The sequence below is a fragment of the Odontomachus brunneus genome, unplaced genomic scaffold, assembly GCF_010583005.1.
Source record: "Odontomachus brunneus isolate Ranch 3 - 2012 unplaced genomic scaffold, Obru_v1 Obru_scaffold_042, whole genome shotgun sequence".
Taxonomy (NCBI): domain Eukaryota; kingdom Metazoa; phylum Arthropoda; class Insecta; order Hymenoptera; family Formicidae; genus Odontomachus; species Odontomachus brunneus.
Genome location: NW_022639492.1, coordinates 1,365,170 through 1,382,932, shown reverse-complemented (window position 1 = coordinate 1,382,932; position 17,763 = coordinate 1,365,170). Strand labels below are relative to the sequence as shown.

General features: G+C 37.6%; 4 protein-coding genes across 10 annotated transcripts in view; 1 reads left to right on the top strand and 3 right to left on the bottom strand.

Annotated features, from left to right (window-relative positions):
- Nucleotides 1-1,940, bottom strand: part of LOC116844520 (tetratricopeptide repeat protein 39C-like) — a 26,450-nt gene extending 24,510 nt beyond the window's left edge. Inside the window, exons 1-2 of the mRNA XM_032816141.1 lie at nucleotides 846-1,940; nucleotides 374-511 (exon numbers count right to left, since the gene is read on the bottom strand). Coding sequence (XP_032672032.1) covers nucleotides 374-511; nucleotides 846-1,001 — 294 coding nt within the window. The 5' untranslated portion in view covers nucleotides 1,002-1,940. The remainder of the gene's footprint in view (nucleotides 1-373; nucleotides 512-845) is intronic.
- A 2,520-nt stretch (nucleotides 1,941-4,460) lies between these two features.
- On the bottom strand, nucleotides 4,461-7,662 carry LOC116844552 (soluble calcium-activated nucleotidase 1). Its single transcript, XM_032816217.1, has 4 exons — nucleotides 6,796-7,662; nucleotides 5,706-5,909; nucleotides 5,487-5,644; nucleotides 4,461-5,012 (listed from the first exon to the last, which is right to left on the bottom strand). The coding sequence occupies exons 1-4, from the start codon at nucleotides 7,403-7,405 to the stop codon at nucleotides 4,800-4,802; spliced, it is 1,185 nt and encodes a 394-aa protein (XP_032672108.1). The 5' UTR covers nucleotides 7,406-7,662; the 3' UTR covers nucleotides 4,461-4,799.
- A 1,044-nt stretch (nucleotides 7,663-8,706) lies between these two features.
- Nucleotides 8,707-10,702, top strand: LOC116844508 (pre-mRNA-splicing factor Syf2). The gene is made up of 4 exons (XM_032816101.1): nucleotides 8,707-8,909; nucleotides 9,178-9,318; nucleotides 9,697-9,992; nucleotides 10,073-10,702. Exons 1-4 carry the CDS (start codon nucleotides 8,814-8,816, stop codon nucleotides 10,236-10,238), a joined length of 699 nt encoding a protein of 232 aa, XP_032671992.1. The 5' UTR covers nucleotides 8,707-8,813; the 3' UTR covers nucleotides 10,239-10,702.
- The window catches only part of LOC116844507 (TGF-beta-activated kinase 1 and MAP3K7-binding protein 2), a 35,542-nt gene continuing 28,037 nt past the window's right edge, over nucleotides 10,259-17,763 (bottom strand). For 2 of the 7 annotated variants that reach the window (XM_032816099.1, XM_032816093.1), the window contains 5 exons: nucleotides 14,978-15,379; nucleotides 13,773-14,006; nucleotides 12,944-13,092; nucleotides 12,006-12,099; nucleotides 11,129-11,927 (listed from right to left, as the gene is read on the bottom strand). In XM_032816099.1, coding sequence (XP_032671990.1) covers nucleotides 11,512-11,927; nucleotides 12,006-12,099; nucleotides 12,944-13,092; nucleotides 13,773-14,006; nucleotides 14,978-15,379 — 1,295 coding nt within the window. In that variant the 3' untranslated portion in view covers nucleotides 11,129-11,511. Of the gene's footprint in view, nucleotides 10,765-10,872; nucleotides 10,930-11,128; nucleotides 11,928-12,005; nucleotides 12,100-12,943; nucleotides 13,093-13,772; nucleotides 14,007-14,977; nucleotides 15,380-17,763 lie in introns of those variants that run through there. The other 5 variants (XM_032816095.1, XM_032816096.1, XM_032816097.1 and 2 more) reach the window with 5 other exon arrangements.

Here is a 17,763-nt window from a genome sequence, read left to right as displayed (position 1 = left end):
GCATCTGAAAATGAACTGAGAATTGGTGACATACGACTGAATTCTTTTTTAATTAATTTTAATCGGTACTATCTGGGTTAGCTACTGCAGCCTTAAAACTAGAAATCGGATTTAGATCTAATTTAGATTTAGATAGACTTAGATTTGGATTTGAAAATTTGAAAAACGTCCTCGCAGCAATGTTTTTCGAGTGTTGGAGTGTAAAGAGTTAATCTTCAAAACTGGCGCAACTTTGAATTCCATTTCTGGTGTCATGTGTGCACACATATGATAAATTTTAAGTTGACTAGAATTTCCAGAGTTTTAGGATTTATCATCATCTCCTGAAAAAGACCCGAAACGAACGGAATTGCGCCAATATCTAGAAACTTACGCCGGTTTCTTCCGCCTTGAACACCTTACTTTTCACGGACTTCAGCCAGCCGATATCGCCCGCGCATTCCCGCTCCATGTCCTTAAGCAATAACATGGCTTGCTGAAGCTTGTCATGCTCGTAGGTCATCAGGGCATTCTGCATAATTCATTAAATCACGTTAGATATCGTCATCATTTAAAAATTAAAGATTTATTGCTCGCGTCTATCATGAGACTAAACGCTTGCTCGCTTCGCGAATCGTACATGTGTCAATCGACATGATTGACACATGACCATTTTTATTCGATTGGTCTCAATGGAACAGAGCGGGACATCGCGGTATCGATTTTATATTTTCTAGATGCATGTGTTACACTTATTATTAAAACCGATTGGGCAACAACATCGTCCCGCGGCCTTGGATACTTTAAGTATACTTCGTTAGAGCACACTAGAATCAATATATGCTCCGTATCACGCGATTACGTACCATGAAGAGAACAAAGCAACTGCCGGCTTTGACGTGGAAGCTGTGAGGATGACCGGTAAACAGAGCCTCGGCTTCCTCGGTTTTATTGTTCAACAGTAAGGAGATGCCAGTCCTGGCGATGTTCCAATCCTTGGTCGCGCCTTGCCCCGTTGCCATTATCGTCGAGGAAGGGCTTTGTAAAAAATATCTGGACAATAAAGCGACACTCCTCGAATCCCTCGATCACTCACGTGCTCGTCAAGTGGAGAGCTAGCACGCACAATCATCGATGGAAAGGTCATTTGCTCGCGCGAACGTACTGACGATCACTGTTGTGATCTATTTGGAACGGTTTGTTCGCCCGTCTTGCAAAGGTTAAATTCGACGGTAGACGGCAAAGCACACTTCATAGAATCACTCGTGCATTTACGTCACGAGTGCGCCAGCGGCGTCGCTGCCGCGTTATCACAACTGTCAAAGATGTAACGAGACATTATTCTCGCGGTTACCGCGTTATCTCTTTCTCCCGCCGATCGCACAGCGGGGAATGTTATTTTTAACGAGTACTCCATACTCGAGGATCAAATATCACTTGGTGGTGAGGATTTCCGGAATTGCACGATCCTCCCAACCGGCAGCCGCAATCAGGCTGATTCGCCAGATGGTCGATTCACCGGGCGGACTCAATATCGGTCATTATGTAACTTTGCGCGGTACATATGTAATCGCTCTATTTGTGCGTGAAATATTGTTGGAGTTGTTTCTTTGTGCAATACGTATGCAGAACGACGAGGAAAACCGATGTCCTTCGTTGAAGTATCCTCTACCCGCTGAATGCCCGCTGAAATGAGAACAGCTTCCGCCAGAGTCCTTCCGATATTCGAATACGAAGTGCAGATATAAATTACGAATTTGACCAGCTAAATGCACTACGAAATCGCAATGTCGTTCTCGTTTCTTGTGAAAGTTTCACGTTCAACGAAGGATGCCACTTTTACGGACACATATTATCGATAATACCACTCCTCGAAGAAGACTATGAGCAAACCTTGCACGGATGCACCCTGATCGTGGCACGACACGCGCGTGTCCTCGCGGTGCATCGGGTTGACTAAACCTTGCCGACTACAGTCGGTCGTGCTGCTACCACCACTTCCCCTGATCGTCGTATATACATGTATTATTGATTTTGGCCTAGAAGTATCGTGACCCTGAGTGCGCATGATGTTACCGAGAGTATCACTGGAGGAAGGAAATGCGCGCGTAAAGCTCTTGTTTCAGTTTTCGAACGATAACCGTAACAAACAACATTAACTCAAATAGCACAGAGAATTCAAAATTGCATTTTCAGATGCAAAGAGAATTCTTCAAAATTCAGTTCAGTGAAAAGAATTCTTTTTGCATCTAAAAATGAACTCAGAATTGACATACGATTGAATTCTTTTTGAATTCATTTCTTTTTGAATATATCGCGCTCAGCGAAATATTTCTGGTTGCACTCGAAAAACGCAGTTGAATATGACCTAAATAGAAATGCGTGATGATCATGTTTCATCACAATGGGTGTTTACGATAAGTTGTCGGATTGGAAATCTGACTGAACAGTGGTACTCAATCGAGCCATTTCAAAAAATTCTCTAGCTTAATCAGATTTTAGTAAAAACTGTCTCAGCAGTAATCGGATTAGCTTCAAAGTGACGTGACGTGATACTTTGTCCTCAAGAGAAATAAAAAGATAAAAGTCGGTAGGTACGTAATTATTATTCTAATGATTAGCGCTTATCGTTTTCCTTATATATCAATATATGAATAAATGATCTGTTACACATATATATATACACAATCTATAAAAATATAAATATTCTTTTTATATAAAAATATAAGTGTGTAAATAATTATAGATTACACATATGAACATACACATATACAAGCACACATATTTATATGTATCTATATATAAATGCATAAATGTCCTTAATATATTTTAAAATTAGTATGTTTGAAATGTTAATTTGACAGATTTTATACTGTACTTATTTTTTTACATACGAAATATAACATAAATCCAATATTATTATAGTTTACTACACGTGAGATTATTAATACTTCTTTTCATTAATTTAATACCAGTAAAAGTGTAACAGATCATTTATTCATATATTGATATATAAGGAAAATAATAAGCGCTAATCAAAGAATAATAATTACGTACCTACCGACTTTTATCTTTTTATTTCTCTTGAGGAAAAAGTATCACCTCACGCTATGAAGCTAATCCGATTAGCTGAAACAGCTTTTACTAAAATCTGATTAAGCTAGGGAATTTTTTGAAATTAGTCGATTGAGTACCACTGTTCAGTCGGATTTCTAATCCGACAACTTATCGTAAACGCGACCCAATGTGACTTCATACTATAGTCTTCATACCAGATAGCACAGAGAATTCAAAAAGAGTTCAGTCGTATGTCACCAATTCTAAGTTTCATTTTCAGATGCAAAAAGAATTCTTCAGGGTTTAGTTCAGTGAAAAGAATTCTTTTTGCATCTAAATAAACTCAGAATTGATGACGACTACCCAGCAAACACAATGTTACATGTAACGTACATGATAGTTGTAATTTCCTACTCAACAATATAACTGTTACATAACACGCATGTTATATAACAGTTATATTGTTGAGTGGGAAATTACAACTAACATGTACGTTACATGTAACATTGTGTTTGCTGGGTAAATTCTTTTTGAACTCTCTGTGCTATCTGGGGTGACTTCAATTCTAACTTTATTAAAGTTCATTACGTGATTTCATGACATGAACATCAGATGACAGCATACAAATAATGTACAAATTATGTTTGCAAGTTCTTGACGTAATGTTGATTATTATTATTAAATGAAGCATTTTTCTGGCATCATGACATGAACGATATCTGAGCCATACATGAGCCCGCATCGATATGTATTCTTGTCCTCATGTTTTAAATAAAGAACTAACCAGTTTTACTCTCAGATATCCTTATATCGGTCCCTATATTAGAATTTGAATCAATATGTTTGTGCAAAACACACAAAAAAGTATGATATTCAAAACCAATTAAGGCGTAGCTCGCGCGATTGACAATAAGTTAAGATCTTAAGAAAACGCCGAAGTGAATGACAGACTAGAAAAATATTGATAACATAGAAGCGACCATCATTAACACAATTATATCCTTTTCATATTTCTTATACAATTGGAAAGATTTGTTATTCAGTATTTTCTTTTTTCCTTTTAGTTTCGGAACTTATCCATCTTCTCCAATAAGAGTTCTTCTATTAGAAAATGCATTCTCCCATTGGATAAGACATTTGTTTAAGAAGAATAAAACTAGGAATCTTTTTAAGTTCCCAAATTCACAAAGAAAAGCGAACAATCTTTTCTAGGCCGATTGTACAACTAATACGACGTAAAATTTGCAAAAAAAAGTCAATATTTCATCGGTAAAGTTTTCAAGCATCCCCTTAAACACGAATTAAAATGCCAAAAAAAATTTGAATCTTCTTTTATGATATTTGAACTTTAACACATTTCAAATACTTGTTCCAAACTATAATATAATAGTATGTTGTCAAGGTAATAATTGGATATAACGATATAATGTATCTCATCTATTAGTATTTACGTTACGAACATTACCGAAAACAGAACAGAGCAATAACGTATATGTATATATACAGCGTATATATTTACAATTGTCGTTCAGCATACATTTACATAACGAACGAATTCGTTGTTTCTGCTTTAATATTAGTGACAATAAATTTGTATCCCGGTACTTTTCAAATGCAGAAGTGCTTGCCGTTCAAACGACTTCAAGTTATTTACACTGATAAATTTTCTAAAGGTCAGGTTCATAAAAACTTAAGTCTATGCAAAATTTGTACATCTATTTACAAGTTTGTTAAACAATTGGCGACTATTTTTATGCGGAATGTCATATAAATTCCAGTCCTTCGAATTTCTTATCCATTACTTTAATTTCGGGCATTATCACAGTTCCCTTCGTTGTAAAAGCCATAATGTAAGTAGCGGTCCGCCCTTGGTATTCTTCAGTTTTTAATGCTATTATAATAGAATCCTGTGAACCAGGAAGGAACTTAAAACTGGAGAAACCTCTGATTGGAATTAAATCTCCGACATAAGTCACCTATAACAAATTTCAAAAATTCTATTTTTCTTTCTCTCTTTGTTCCTTTTTAATTAAGAAATTTGTCACTGCATTTACTTGTTATTGTTACACTAATTCGCACAGAGTAGTGAATATATCATTTAAATTATTCTCAATATAACAATTGATTTGAATATAGTTCAAATATGTTTTAATTCAACTAATTGATTGATTTGAACAAATTGAATTGAAGCTTGTTCAATTGGCGATTAATTTTTTTTTTTTTCATTGAATTTAATTAGAAACCATTCAATTAAAAAGCATTCAATTAACGATTAATGAGTGAAGGGAATCACAAATAATTTAACTAACAATTGAACTTAGAAAACTTAATTAAACATTAATTAAACTTTAATTTAATTAAAGGCTCTTTAATTGAATTTGCTCTAAGCGCCAATTAAACACGATTATTAATTAAAAACATTAATTACTCGCAACCATGAATCCACATACTTTAATATCAACAAAATTTTCATCTGCAGTTAACATGACGTTACAACTCATTATCTCGTCTCTGGTCTCGTTGTAACGTTCATGGGAGCATCTTCTGGGCAAGAAGAACCAACTCTTGTGTATGTCACTCCAAACTCCACATTCATGTATCATATAACCTACGTAAAGTGCAAATATGATTAAATTAGAATATGATTACAGTAGAATTAGCTAACATACCTGGATACTCGATGTTAATCGCTTGCCTTAAACGTTTGTAATAAGAAATCCAATTAAGAGAGTGTGTCTCCCCACGTGGCGATACCACTTTTACCCACAATGGATTGTTGTGCTCAAATTCTCCAGATGGTGTAGTCCATTCTTTTCCCATACTGCCAACATACAATTGCTCATCTTTGATGGTTGCCCACTCAGATTTAAATCCTACAAATATATAAATTAAACTTGAATGAAAGATAAAGCATTCCAAAATAATAATGACAAAAGCAACAATACCCAAACAGATTTTGTCTGCTTAGTAACTAGAACAAGTACTCAAAGATGTGTTAACATGCAGCAAGAATTTTATCAGTATAGTATGTTATCTAATAAATAAAAGTTACTGCTTATTTTGTTACAAACAGAAAGCAATTAATCCAGAATTATTGTATTAAGAAATAGTAAATATCTAGATTAGAATTATGGTACATAATAAATAGATTTTTACTAAAATCAGTAGATTTTAAATACATAGTGCTGTTGCAATAGTATTACAAAGCAGATATTAAATGTTTGTATGTTATATTCAACATTTCTATCTATATTCATAAGAATTTAACAGTATGTAAAAAATTGATAAATAAATTTGCTACTTATTTTGTCAAAAAAAGAAAGCAATTAATCCAAAATTATTGTATTAATAAATAATAAATATCTAGACTAGAATAATGGAATGATAAAAAAGTATTTGTTAAAATCTACACATTTTAAACATGCTATTACAATAGTATCACAAAATATATATTAAATATTTGCATGCTATGTCCACTATTTCTATTTTATCATCATATAAAAATGTTATCAGTATATAAAATATATCATTTAATAAATAAAAATTGCTGCTTATTTTATCAAGAAGAAAACACAATGCAGAATTATTGTAATAATTAATGAAAAACTTGATTAAAATGATGGCTTGATGAATAAGTATTTGTTAAAACCTGTATATCACAAAATGCACATTAAATATTTAAAACAAATTTACAAATGAAATATTTGCATGCTCAGCATTTCTATCTGAATATCGTCAAACAGTCACTATGCGATTTACCTTTATGATTTCTACCATTTCCATCCATTAAGATCACCCATGGATATGCTTGATCACCTTCAAGGAAGTATATCATTCCTGTGCGATCGTCGAAGGATAGTAAACGACCGTCAAACGTCACCAACTCCGACAGTTCCATACCACGTCCTTTCATAGACAGCGACGAAGATAACGTAATAGTTCTGTCGTCCCAGATAACAGAGAGAAAATTCGTGTTAGGATTCCAATAGAGACTGCCTGTTTTCATGAGACTATGCCATGTATCCTTCTTATCTGGGAGCTTGGAGTCGTGATCGAGGTCGCTCACTATTGCTATCCTGTAGGTGATGCCCATGGAAGTTCTGATAGGTGTCGAAGTAGGATAAGTTTTGTTGTACTTGTAATAACGACACTGCGTGATGGTCGACGTGTTTGGTGGCGAGCATATAACAGTATGTAACAATGGATACGCGAGGAAGAAAAGCGGCACACTCACAATGAGGAGAAGCAGCAGCATACACTGACTCTGCACGCGGAACGTGCTGTTCGCAACTCGATAGACGTGCGGTGCCCGCAACGCCTGTCGCCAGTCGCGCAGATACGACATTGTCTCTTTATTGCCGTTCCTCATTTGTCTCGTCCGTATGTTGTCGACCGTGCTGTGATTCGCAAAACAGCAGCTCCACGTCAAACTCGAGGAAGCATGTCTCCGGCTTGTCAACGTTTGACGTGATTAACCTAACTTAACCTATCTTGGTCCGTGACCTAACTTAACTGCAGTCAATAGGTTTGTTCTTTTATGATACACTGGGACTGCATTAAACTTAAACCTAATCTACAAGGCGCTCTTTGCTTTCTGTTTCTTGTTCTCTGTCTTTTTTTAGTTTAAGGCTTAAGGTGTGAGTCAGAAAGAGATAAAGAAAAAAAAAAACAAGAAGCAAATAACACATTGTAGATCAAACTTAAAAGTTCATCTACACAAGACGCAGACGCGCGACACAAATCGCAACGTCTGTTGCGACAATAGGCGATTTTTGGCGATCGTTTGGTACATGTACCAGGTTGTTACTGGGCAAGTTTACATCAAACATTAAGGCTGCGTTCGGAAACACACACTATGTGCACACTACTAGACGATAGCCGTTTGAGTGAACGAAATACAAGAATGAGATAAAAAGAAAGGGAGAGTACTCGAGTGACGTTTCCGAACGCAGCCTTGATATGGGCGAGTTTTTTAAATCATCGATGGATCCATCGACAGATATTTAGTACATATATTAAATGTTTAATGTAAATTAGGCCAATGACAACCAGGTACCAAACGATCACCAAAAATCGCCTAAAGCCCGTGTTACACTAAGGATTGCGGATTGAAGATTGGAACTTGACCAATTGGAGTCAAGCAGGTCAAGACCAAAGTGCATTGATTCGTCGAAATTTAGTCTTCAATCCGCAATCCTCCATTTCCAATCCGTAGTGTGACATGGGCTTTAATGAAGGCTGATTGTTCCAACCTTTTAGTAGTTCCTATCTACAATAGGTGTAGTAAGCTTCAAGCCTTAAGAAATTGACCAATCACTAAATCTGTTCTTTTGCTCTGCACTGCTGCAATAAGTTAGAGTGAGACAAATATATATTTGTCTCACTCCAACTTATTGCACCAGTGCAGCAGTACAGAGCGAAGGAACAGACAAACTGTCAAATTTGAAGAGAATAATCAACTGTGATTGGTCAATTTCTTAAGGCTTAAAGCTTACTACACCTATTATGGCTCGGGACTTAGGGTGCGTTCCCACTTAGCGCGTCACGCGTCGCGTCTCCGTGTTAAGCCAATCAAATCGTCCCATTTTATTACGTACTTTACACCGAATAAAATGGGACGATTTGATCGGCTTAACTCGGACGATGCGACGCGTGACGCGCTAAGTGGGAACTCAGCCTTATTTATTGCACCAGACTGCACTAGTTGAGTCAGGTCAGCTAAAGAGAATAGTGTGTTTACGAATTTTCTTGAGAATTATATTTTGCTTATTTTGAAAATGGATGAAACCACATCGAGTGCATCATCCGCAGATCCTGCGACGATAAAACACGCGGAAAGAATGAAAAGGCTCAAAGATCTTCACGTTAAAAGGGTAAGTTTACATGTTAACCAAAACTAACCTTTTTGAGAAGTTTCACTTAGAATTCAATCTCTGAGTTATTTAACCTTAGAATTCAATCTCTAGAGTTATTTAACCAGTATGATCATGCCGTTTCATTACAAAAAGATTTCTAGATACATAATATTCTTTATTTTTCTGTCTAAAAATGTCTGAATATCCTGGTTTCCCAAATTACTAAGACCTTTTACTTTACTCAAATTTACCTTCGCGACTCATGTATAGCATATTATTTTTACAGAACCAAGCCAGAATGGAGAATCATAAGGAAGTCGTGGAGGAGGATAAGAGGAACAAGTTACCTGCTAATTGGGAGTCTCGCAAAAGAAAGGCAGAATGGATAATGCAAGACGAAGCTTCTCGGAAAGAAGCAGAAGCAAAGGTATCAATGTCACAACTGTAAAAAATCTTTATACTTTTCCATATACATAATTATTACTTGTTTATATATATATATATATATATATATATATATATATATATATATATATATATATATATATATAGTGTGAGTGTAAAAAGTATTTGTACATAGGAGATTGTCTTGAAGAAGGCTTTATTTGTAGAAAATGAGCTTTATTTGTAGAAAATGAGCTTTATTTAATAATTTATTAACATAATAGGTGATATATTTCTCAAAATTAATGTTAATAAATTGTTAAAATTTATTTTCTACAAATAAGGTTTTTTTTCAAAACTGGTGTACTTTTTGTATTCACTGTATATATGTAATTTATATCTTGTGTTATACATTCTGCAGGGAGAAGATTACGAACGGAAGAAATTGTTACAAGTGGATGCCACAGAAGCTGAACGAATAGCTAGGAAGAAGAGAAACAAACAGAATCCTGACCCAGGTTTCTCCGACTACGAGCAAGCAGCAATACGTTCATATAACAGGCTAGTAAAGAACATTAAGCCGAATATGGAGGCGTACGAAGAATCCAAAGAGAAATTAGGACCTGCTTTTTATGGAGACCGCAACACTATATTGCATGGCTTACACGAAGACAAGAAGGAGGCAATCGACAAAATGGTCGGGAATTTGGAGAAACAGTGAGTAATTCTTAATGACTTAGCAGGCGAAAATTGCGCTATTTTCGATAACTTCCATTCAACTTGTCTTCCTTCCTCAGGATCGCAAAGAGAGAAAAGTATAGCAGACGCAGAATGCACAACGATGACGCGGACATCGATTACATCAATGAACGTAACGCCAAGTTCAATCAGAAACTGGAGAGATTCTATGGCGAGTACACGCGTGAGACTAAGCTGAATCTAGAGAGGGGTACGGCTATATAATGGGAGAACAATCGTTGCAATTATTACAAATATCTTGTATTTTACGATAATTTTGTACAAATATGGATCTAGAGAGATAAGTTTTATTGCAGTTTTGTTATACGTTCGAAATGTATCTTCTATGCATCACCGACGATGCGTATACCATTTTACGATACGCGTATGAATTACAGCGAGAATTTAAACGTGTACAGATTTCTTTTTAAGCTGAGACAAATATATAATTGTCAATTTCAACCGAATTAGTCATTTAGTGCGGATATGTAAATAGGGAGCAATGCAAGGTCGCTAACAACTATAACGACTCTAACAACGCGACGTGCGCTCCATCGCAAATAAAAAATTAAATAAATAATTATATTAATCATACATTCTCTATTACAGTCGCTCAGCTCCTATATATATAGATATATATAGATATATATATACAATTTGTTTAATTTAAATAAACTTATGTACACTCACACAGTCCTCTCTTTGAGTTTCTAATTCAGCTCACATCATACCACCCAACTGTGTATTGTGTCTGAAAAGAATAACACGTCGCAATTATTTTCGGCGAAAGTTTTGATTATTCACGTTTGCGAAACACGAGTGCATTCGATTGGATGTCGCGATCGAGGTGTATACTCACGCCTTGGCGAGAAATTGTGATGATGCGTGACCCGTATGTGAATATCCTGCGTCTCCCCTGCAAATTGCAGAAAGCGACATTAGCGTCCCACAAGATTTCACGCGATTCTACACTTATTTCGTAATTTGTCAAACGAAAAATACATTTTTCTTACCTCGAATTTTAGAGTCAGGACAATGCTTGCAACGAAAGTTCTGTTTACGTCGCAACGTAGCTTGGAAGTTAACATATTAGAAGTATCATATGCGAATCCATGTAAGTGCGAGATTGTTAATTTATTATGCGATATCAAAATCAACAAACACGCATTTTTAACAAGGTAAGGGCAAAGCTGCAAGTTCTCCTTTATTATGCTAAAATGATAATCAACTGTCGTTAAATATAACTCTTACAACTTGGTTATAACAATCACAAACACGCGCGCACAATCACACACACTTTCCTTTTTGTTCTCTCATTCGGTTAAAGTCTCTTAAAACTACAGGGGATTCAAAATACCACTTCCGTGCCAATCGTGGGATCGTGTGTTGCGATCGATAACTGCAAATTGCATCGCGTTCCATCCGGTCGTGCGACGGATATTCACACAAAGCACCCTGTAGGATACATCACAAAACATGCTGTTAAACGACGACGGGGTTACTCTTCTGGTGGAAAGGATCCCCAATTCGCACTCGCATTAGTGGCCGCCAACGATGACGACGCAGTCGTCACGTTTTTCACCCATGATGACGGCAGCGGCGCCATGCGTCGTTGCATACCTGTACTGCCGTTGTCCAACAACCTCGGCATGTCGCACTCCTCGCACTTGTTCATCAGCGGATGGTTGTCGAAGGTGCACATGGTGCAGACCCACGACGGCCCGTCCCGTTCCTCCCGGTCGTTGTCTTGGTGCGCGATCATCGTCGGGTGCGGCTCTGGCAGCCACGCCGGCGGTCGATTCGGCAAGGGCGGTGGGTTCGAGCTCGCTGGGACTCTCGTCGGCAACGGCTGACCGGTATAAATGCCTTGGTAGAACTCCTCGTTGGTTTCGCCTAATGGTACTGCAAGTGCACCTATTCATTAGGAAGTTACAAACAATTTTCTTCTTCTCGACACACACGCGACAGAACGATAGGATAGACTGGAAGTACCTCGTGTGTCCGACCATTGATCTACCTCATCGGCGAGTCGGTCGCACTCGATCTGCAGCTGGTATATCTCGCTCTTCAGCTTTCTCTTCAGCTCCTGAAAAAGGCCAGTACGTTAAGACAGATCTTGGAGACACTGAGACGCCAGACGTTCGTCCTTCTTATCCATTTCCTCAAAGATGTCTTTGAGATAATCAAACGTCGTAGGGTAGACTTACACCGGACTAAATTAAGGCTCCTAGGATTCTACAGGACAATTTCGTTATCGTTGCGCAGCTTTTCTACGATATACAAAAGCTGCGCAACGATAACAAAACTGTCGTTAACTCCAATAACGAGTTACAGAATCCTTGGGCTGGCCCCTCGCATTGTCTCTCTTTTTAATGAAGTCAGAAGCGAGAAAATGCATATTAAAAATTCTTGCGAAATACGTTGAAATAAAAAGATATATCTATAAAATGACACTTGCAATCGATTCAATAAATCTATGAAATATTCCGTGAAACAGTCCTCTTTTGCTTTAATAATCAATAATTTGTCGTAAATTAACGTGACATACACTTCCTCTTCTTAACCTATTTCTTCGCATTCAGATTAATTCACAATAAATTATTATAATTTGACTATTAGAGCAAAAGGGGAGTGCACGGAATATCTTATAAATTTGCTCAATCGATTGCAAGTGTTACTTTATGGATATATAGTTTTATTTCAACATATTTCGTAAGAACTTTTAGCATACATTTTCTCGCTTCTGACGTCATTGAAAAGAGATAGACAATGCGAGGGGCCAGGAGCCTTAAGAATTATAAAAGACGGTTTATTAAAGAATTATAAAATACCGTCTTACTGTTTCTAAATATATGTAAGACGTCTTTTGAAAGTTCGTGCTGCATGTGGACGTAAAAAAAGAGAGCGAGATATAATTTTATTGCACATACTTGAGATACCGAAGGATCCTGCGGTCTGGCGAGCGCCTGCAGTTCCTTCCTCATCACTTCCAGTCGTCCCTTCTCGTTCCTCAGCTCCTTGGCAAGCTTTTCCTTCCTGATTAGTTGCTCCTCGACCAATGCCCTTTGGTGTTCCGCCACTGAAAGGTCGAAAGAACGAGATTTTAATCGGCCCGTGAGACAAATAACTCCAAATCGCCGCTACCTGGAAGTTACATTGCAAAGCCTGGCGACTTTTAATAACTGTCTCTTCGCGACTGCGACTCGTTATTTTTATCACATTACGCCTCAACGCGATTTTATCGGCCGCGACGACGATAATGCGACATCGGATCAAATACAAGGCATTTCCATTTAGCCATTCGACTGCGTCGTAGATCAACGTACGTGCGAGACGACTATCCGCGTCGCAGTCACCGTGGTCCCTCCTCTTAGTCGACCGCGACGAAAAAAAGCGAGAAGAATAAAGGAAAAAAAAAAAGAACACGAAGATCACGGTTGTGCGTATTGTTTAATGCCGACGACGTCGAGGAAACGCGTCAGTAGCGCGGACTCCACTCTCCGTGGGCAGAAAAACCGGATCAGGTGGTCCACGTAGTTGTAACCGCGGACGCGGCTATGTATAGACCGGAGCGTGGGGTCAGGAATGCGTAAATATCGTTCTCGGCGTTGCGCGCGTGGGTGTAGCGTACGTGCGACCGAGTGACTTCCAGGTAAATATACGCGCGCGGGCGATTTCTGCAACGTTAACACGTCGCGGAATCGCCGCGGGCACGTCGGGGAACGGTTCGCAGCGACGGCGGCGCCGCGACATCGGTACCTTGGCTCGACGGCGATAATCTCTGATCGGAGGCGGTCTGCGTGTGCTTCTCCGCGGAGCTGGAGGGAGGCTGCTGCTGCACGGAGGAGGCGCCGCTCATCGCGGCTCCGGAAGGCGTCGTTGGGAGACTGCAGGTCTGGACGATATTCGTTGTCGACGGCGTGGAGGGCGTAGTCGGCGCGCTCATCGTCGTCGTGGGCCTCGGCAGCTGGCTCGGGGGTCCTGGTGGCAATCCTAAAAGCGACACGTGCGTACAATGTAGTGTCCTCCACTTCGAGTGGGGAGTTTAATCTTATCTAAGTCTAAATACTGTTCCAACACGCATTTAGTTGAGTTTAGTTATAAGCCCCTATAAATATCATATATTTCTTCTCTGAAAAATGTACATCTCTATCTATAGATGAATACCCAGTAAGCAAAAAATCATTAATGTAACGTTGCTACAATGACATTGAAGAACCTGTAATATTGTCAAGTATGTAATGTTTAATATTGTATCAAACATCATTATGAACATATTTTGACCGCGATTTGGAAGTTTCAATAATATTGAAATAGGATTGCCATAATGTTTTAATCGGTAGAAATATTTTTAAGATGTTGCATTGATCTCAAATAAATGTTAAAGTAACATTTGAAAAATATATTTTTTGTAATGTTTTTAAAACGTTTAAACAACATTCAGAAAAATCATATCACAAAATAACATGTATATCAAAAAATATAAATGTAATATTATTAATATTATATAATTAAATTAATATTATATAATTAATATTATATAATTATATAATTAAATGTAATATTATTAAAAAATGTCCAAACAATCCACACGAAGTCAACGTTTCTAAACGTTAATTTAATGTTCCTTACTTACTGGATATATTCTCCAAAACAATTGAAACGTGTGAGCGGAAGAAATTTGAGAATATTTAAGAATATATAATTGAAAGTCGAAGTGAAGTCTTAATCTTACCCAAGTTTAAATCTTATCTATCTTTATCTTATCTATCTTTATTAAATTATATTAATCTATATTATCTACCTATATTAAATCTTTCAACACAAATATTTAATTTCTTATTATACATTTTTCTCTCTTCTTCAAAGAAAGTTTCTATCTTGATAAATATATTCTGCGAACTAAGAGCGCGTGCACGCGAGAAATTTAGGAGTTTAGGTAGAATTGTAAGCGAGAAACGTACCAGGCGGCCGCTGCGGACTCGTCTGAGTCGGTGGTATTAGACTGTTGGGTCTGACCGGATCGGCAGGCCGATTCGGGACAATGGGTGGTCTGATCCTTGCCGCCGCCACGCTGCCGACGTTCCCAGGGCCGATGCTGATCTGCAAGCGGCTTTGAAAGCCGCGCGGATCCAAGGACGAGGTTGAATAGGTCAGACTTGATCCTTCCGACCTGATATCGATCGGTGCTTGCGGCTCGGAGGAGGGCGGCCTTAGGGTCAAGCTGACCGACGTGTAGCTTCGCGTGTGATCGATCTGCGCGCCGGTCTTCCCAATGGCTAACAGAGGCTCGGCGTAATGAGGCCGTGGCACGACGACGAGGTCGCTTCGTTTACAGGCACCGATCGTCGGTACCGTTCGAAAATCTGTCGATGTAAAATTGCGAATGAGTGTGTGCCTCTCTCTCTCTTTTCAGTACCTCCTCTTCTAATTCATTTTCTCTACTTTGCGGTAACCCTCGCGCTGTTACGCGCCGCAACGGATTTCTGAGCGCTTTAGTAAACTCTGGTTCATTCCTGAAAAATTCCTTTACTACCTAAATAATCTTAAAACCCGACTCCCTAAATAAATATGAACATTATCTTCCTTCCAAATACCTATCCGATATCTTCCCAATTGCTACCTAAAGGCTTCATAACTCATGTAACTCATATTTAGGGTTGCCAACTGTCCGGTTTTGGCCCGGACTGTCAGTTTTTCAAGAGTTTTATCCGGGGTCCGGCGTCATATGTCCGGTTTTTAAATACATCCAACTAATAAAATGCAATGTATATCATAAAGAGAAAAATTGATAAACAGAGTTTGGATATCAGTGATGTTTTTTCATTCCAAACGTCCATTAACGATCATACACTGCGAGAAGCAGTGCGAAAAGCATAGATAGATTATTATTTTCAAAAAGTGTAATTTTACTACAAACAACTTACTAAAAATAGTTCAGGCTATACTTTCAATACAAGCAAGTAATGCTTTCCGAAAAAGCTCAATGCAGCAAGTATGGAGAAAATCAAGAAATAGAATGAAAGTTGAACTGGTCAAAGCTGAATTATTCACTGTTATTAATTTTCACATGTCATGTATTGAATTTGTAAAGTATGCCAAATCTAAACCAAATCTATTAAAAGCAGTAAGAAATACAGAGAAATACAAATTTAATTAATAAAATGGCCATTTTATAAACTTAGACTGTAATACTAATGTTATATCACAAATTATATTTCATATATTTTATGTTTTAACAAATGTTAAAATTTTTTATTTTAATACGTTATTAAACGTTTTAAATATTTTAACAAAATGTTTACAACGAATTTCATATATATAAAACATAAATTTCATATGTATAAAAAATTTAATTTTGTTTTCAATAATATATTTTATAAACAATAATAATTTTTGTATTATTTTATTCAACCAGTCTGTTTTAAATAGTGTTCGGAAAACGATATTATAATTAATTTCTTATTAAATTGTATATTTCATGTACCTAGTTTTATATGATGTTACTGTCCGGTTTGTCCGGTTAGATTTTGTTATTAAAGAGAAAATGTTCGGTAATTTAGACTTTTGGATTTGGCAACCCTACTCATATTCCGTGTGGAGAGTCTCCGATTCTCTTAGTCAGTCTTAACACAGCCCTCGTATTGCAACGTCTTAGAACAGTCCTCAGGCGGTAACTCTCTCTGTATAGTCATAGAACGAATAAAAAGTTTAATCACGTGTCGAGTTACATTTGGAGGTTACTATTTCTATTCCTTCCAAATTCTTATATTACCACCGTGTGCACCAAACTGAGGCGCACGTAACAGCGCGCGATCAGCTTCAGAGAGCCGTTGACTAAAACCAAAAGAAGTCGACGGTATGTTTCTGTTGCCGGAATAAACGGTCAAATTTGATGCGCATCTTGACTGTCCCGGGTGGCTTTTGGATGATTATGAGCGTATGAGAGCATATTTCGCGACGACTAATGAGAATGACCTCCAACAACGTCCGCACAAGAGCACGTTACACGAGAACAATGACCTCTCGCCTTCTGAGAAGAAACGTGCACTGTGAAGATGCGTCCAACAAACCGCATCCGCTTAATTACTCATGATACTCATACGATAGTCCCCTATCACTCGTCTGAGACTCTCACGAACGAAATATCCTTATATATGTGTGTAATCAGCTCGCTACTCGAGCGCCCAGGAGTTTCTGCAAATCCAAAATTCTTCTACGCGACGGTATCGGAGAAAGAAAACTGAATTCTCCAAGTATATCCCCGACTTTTACGACCGTGACAGAGGATCTGTCCGTGAAAGCCCGTGTCAGTCTAGGTATTGGAGATCGAAGATTGCGGATCGGAGATCAGAACTTGACCAATCGGAATCAGATTGAGCAAAGATCGAAATCACGCTGAAAGAAAGAGAGAGGCTAGTTAATTAAACTACAATCACCCATCTTTACTACAGCCAACCACATTTTTAGCTTTTCCTAATCAAAGAGTGCAATGTATGCACATGAGATTATTATTGCGATATCGTAGCCGCATTTACTACGATTCCCTCGACTCCACAATGATTATATATATATATATATATATATATATATATATATATGCAGGGTGTAAAAAATTAGACCGACAAACTTTGAGGGGAAATAGAGAACATAAAAACAAACATATTTTGTTAATAATGTTTTTCTTTACGACGCTTCGTTTTAATGCTACAAGATACAAAATAGGAATTTTATGATTTTAATAAAAAAT

Coding starts and splice junctions, on each gene's coding strand:
- LOC116844508 (XM_032816101.1), top strand. CDS start 8,814: ATGGATGAAACCACATCGAGTGCATCATCCGCAGATCCTGCGACGATA. Junction 8,910..9,177: donor AAGATCTTCACGTTAAAAGG/GTAAGTTTACAT, acceptor TTATTTTTACAG/AACCAAGCCAGAATGGAGAA. Junction 9,319..9,696: donor GGAAAGAAGCAGAAGCAAAG/GTATCAATGTCA, acceptor TACATTCTGCAG/GGAGAAGATTACGAACGGAA.
- LOC116844552 (XM_032816217.1), bottom strand. CDS start 7,405: ATGAGGAACGGCAATAAAGAGACAATGTCGTATCTGCGCGACTGGCGA. Junction 5,910..6,795: donor AAATGGTAGAAATCATAAAG/GTAAATCGCATA, acceptor ATATATTTGTAG/GATTTAAATCTGAGTGGGCA. Junction 5,013..5,486: donor AAAATTTTGTTGATATTAAA/GTATGTGGATTC, acceptor AATTTGTTATAG/GTGACTTATGTCGGAGATTT.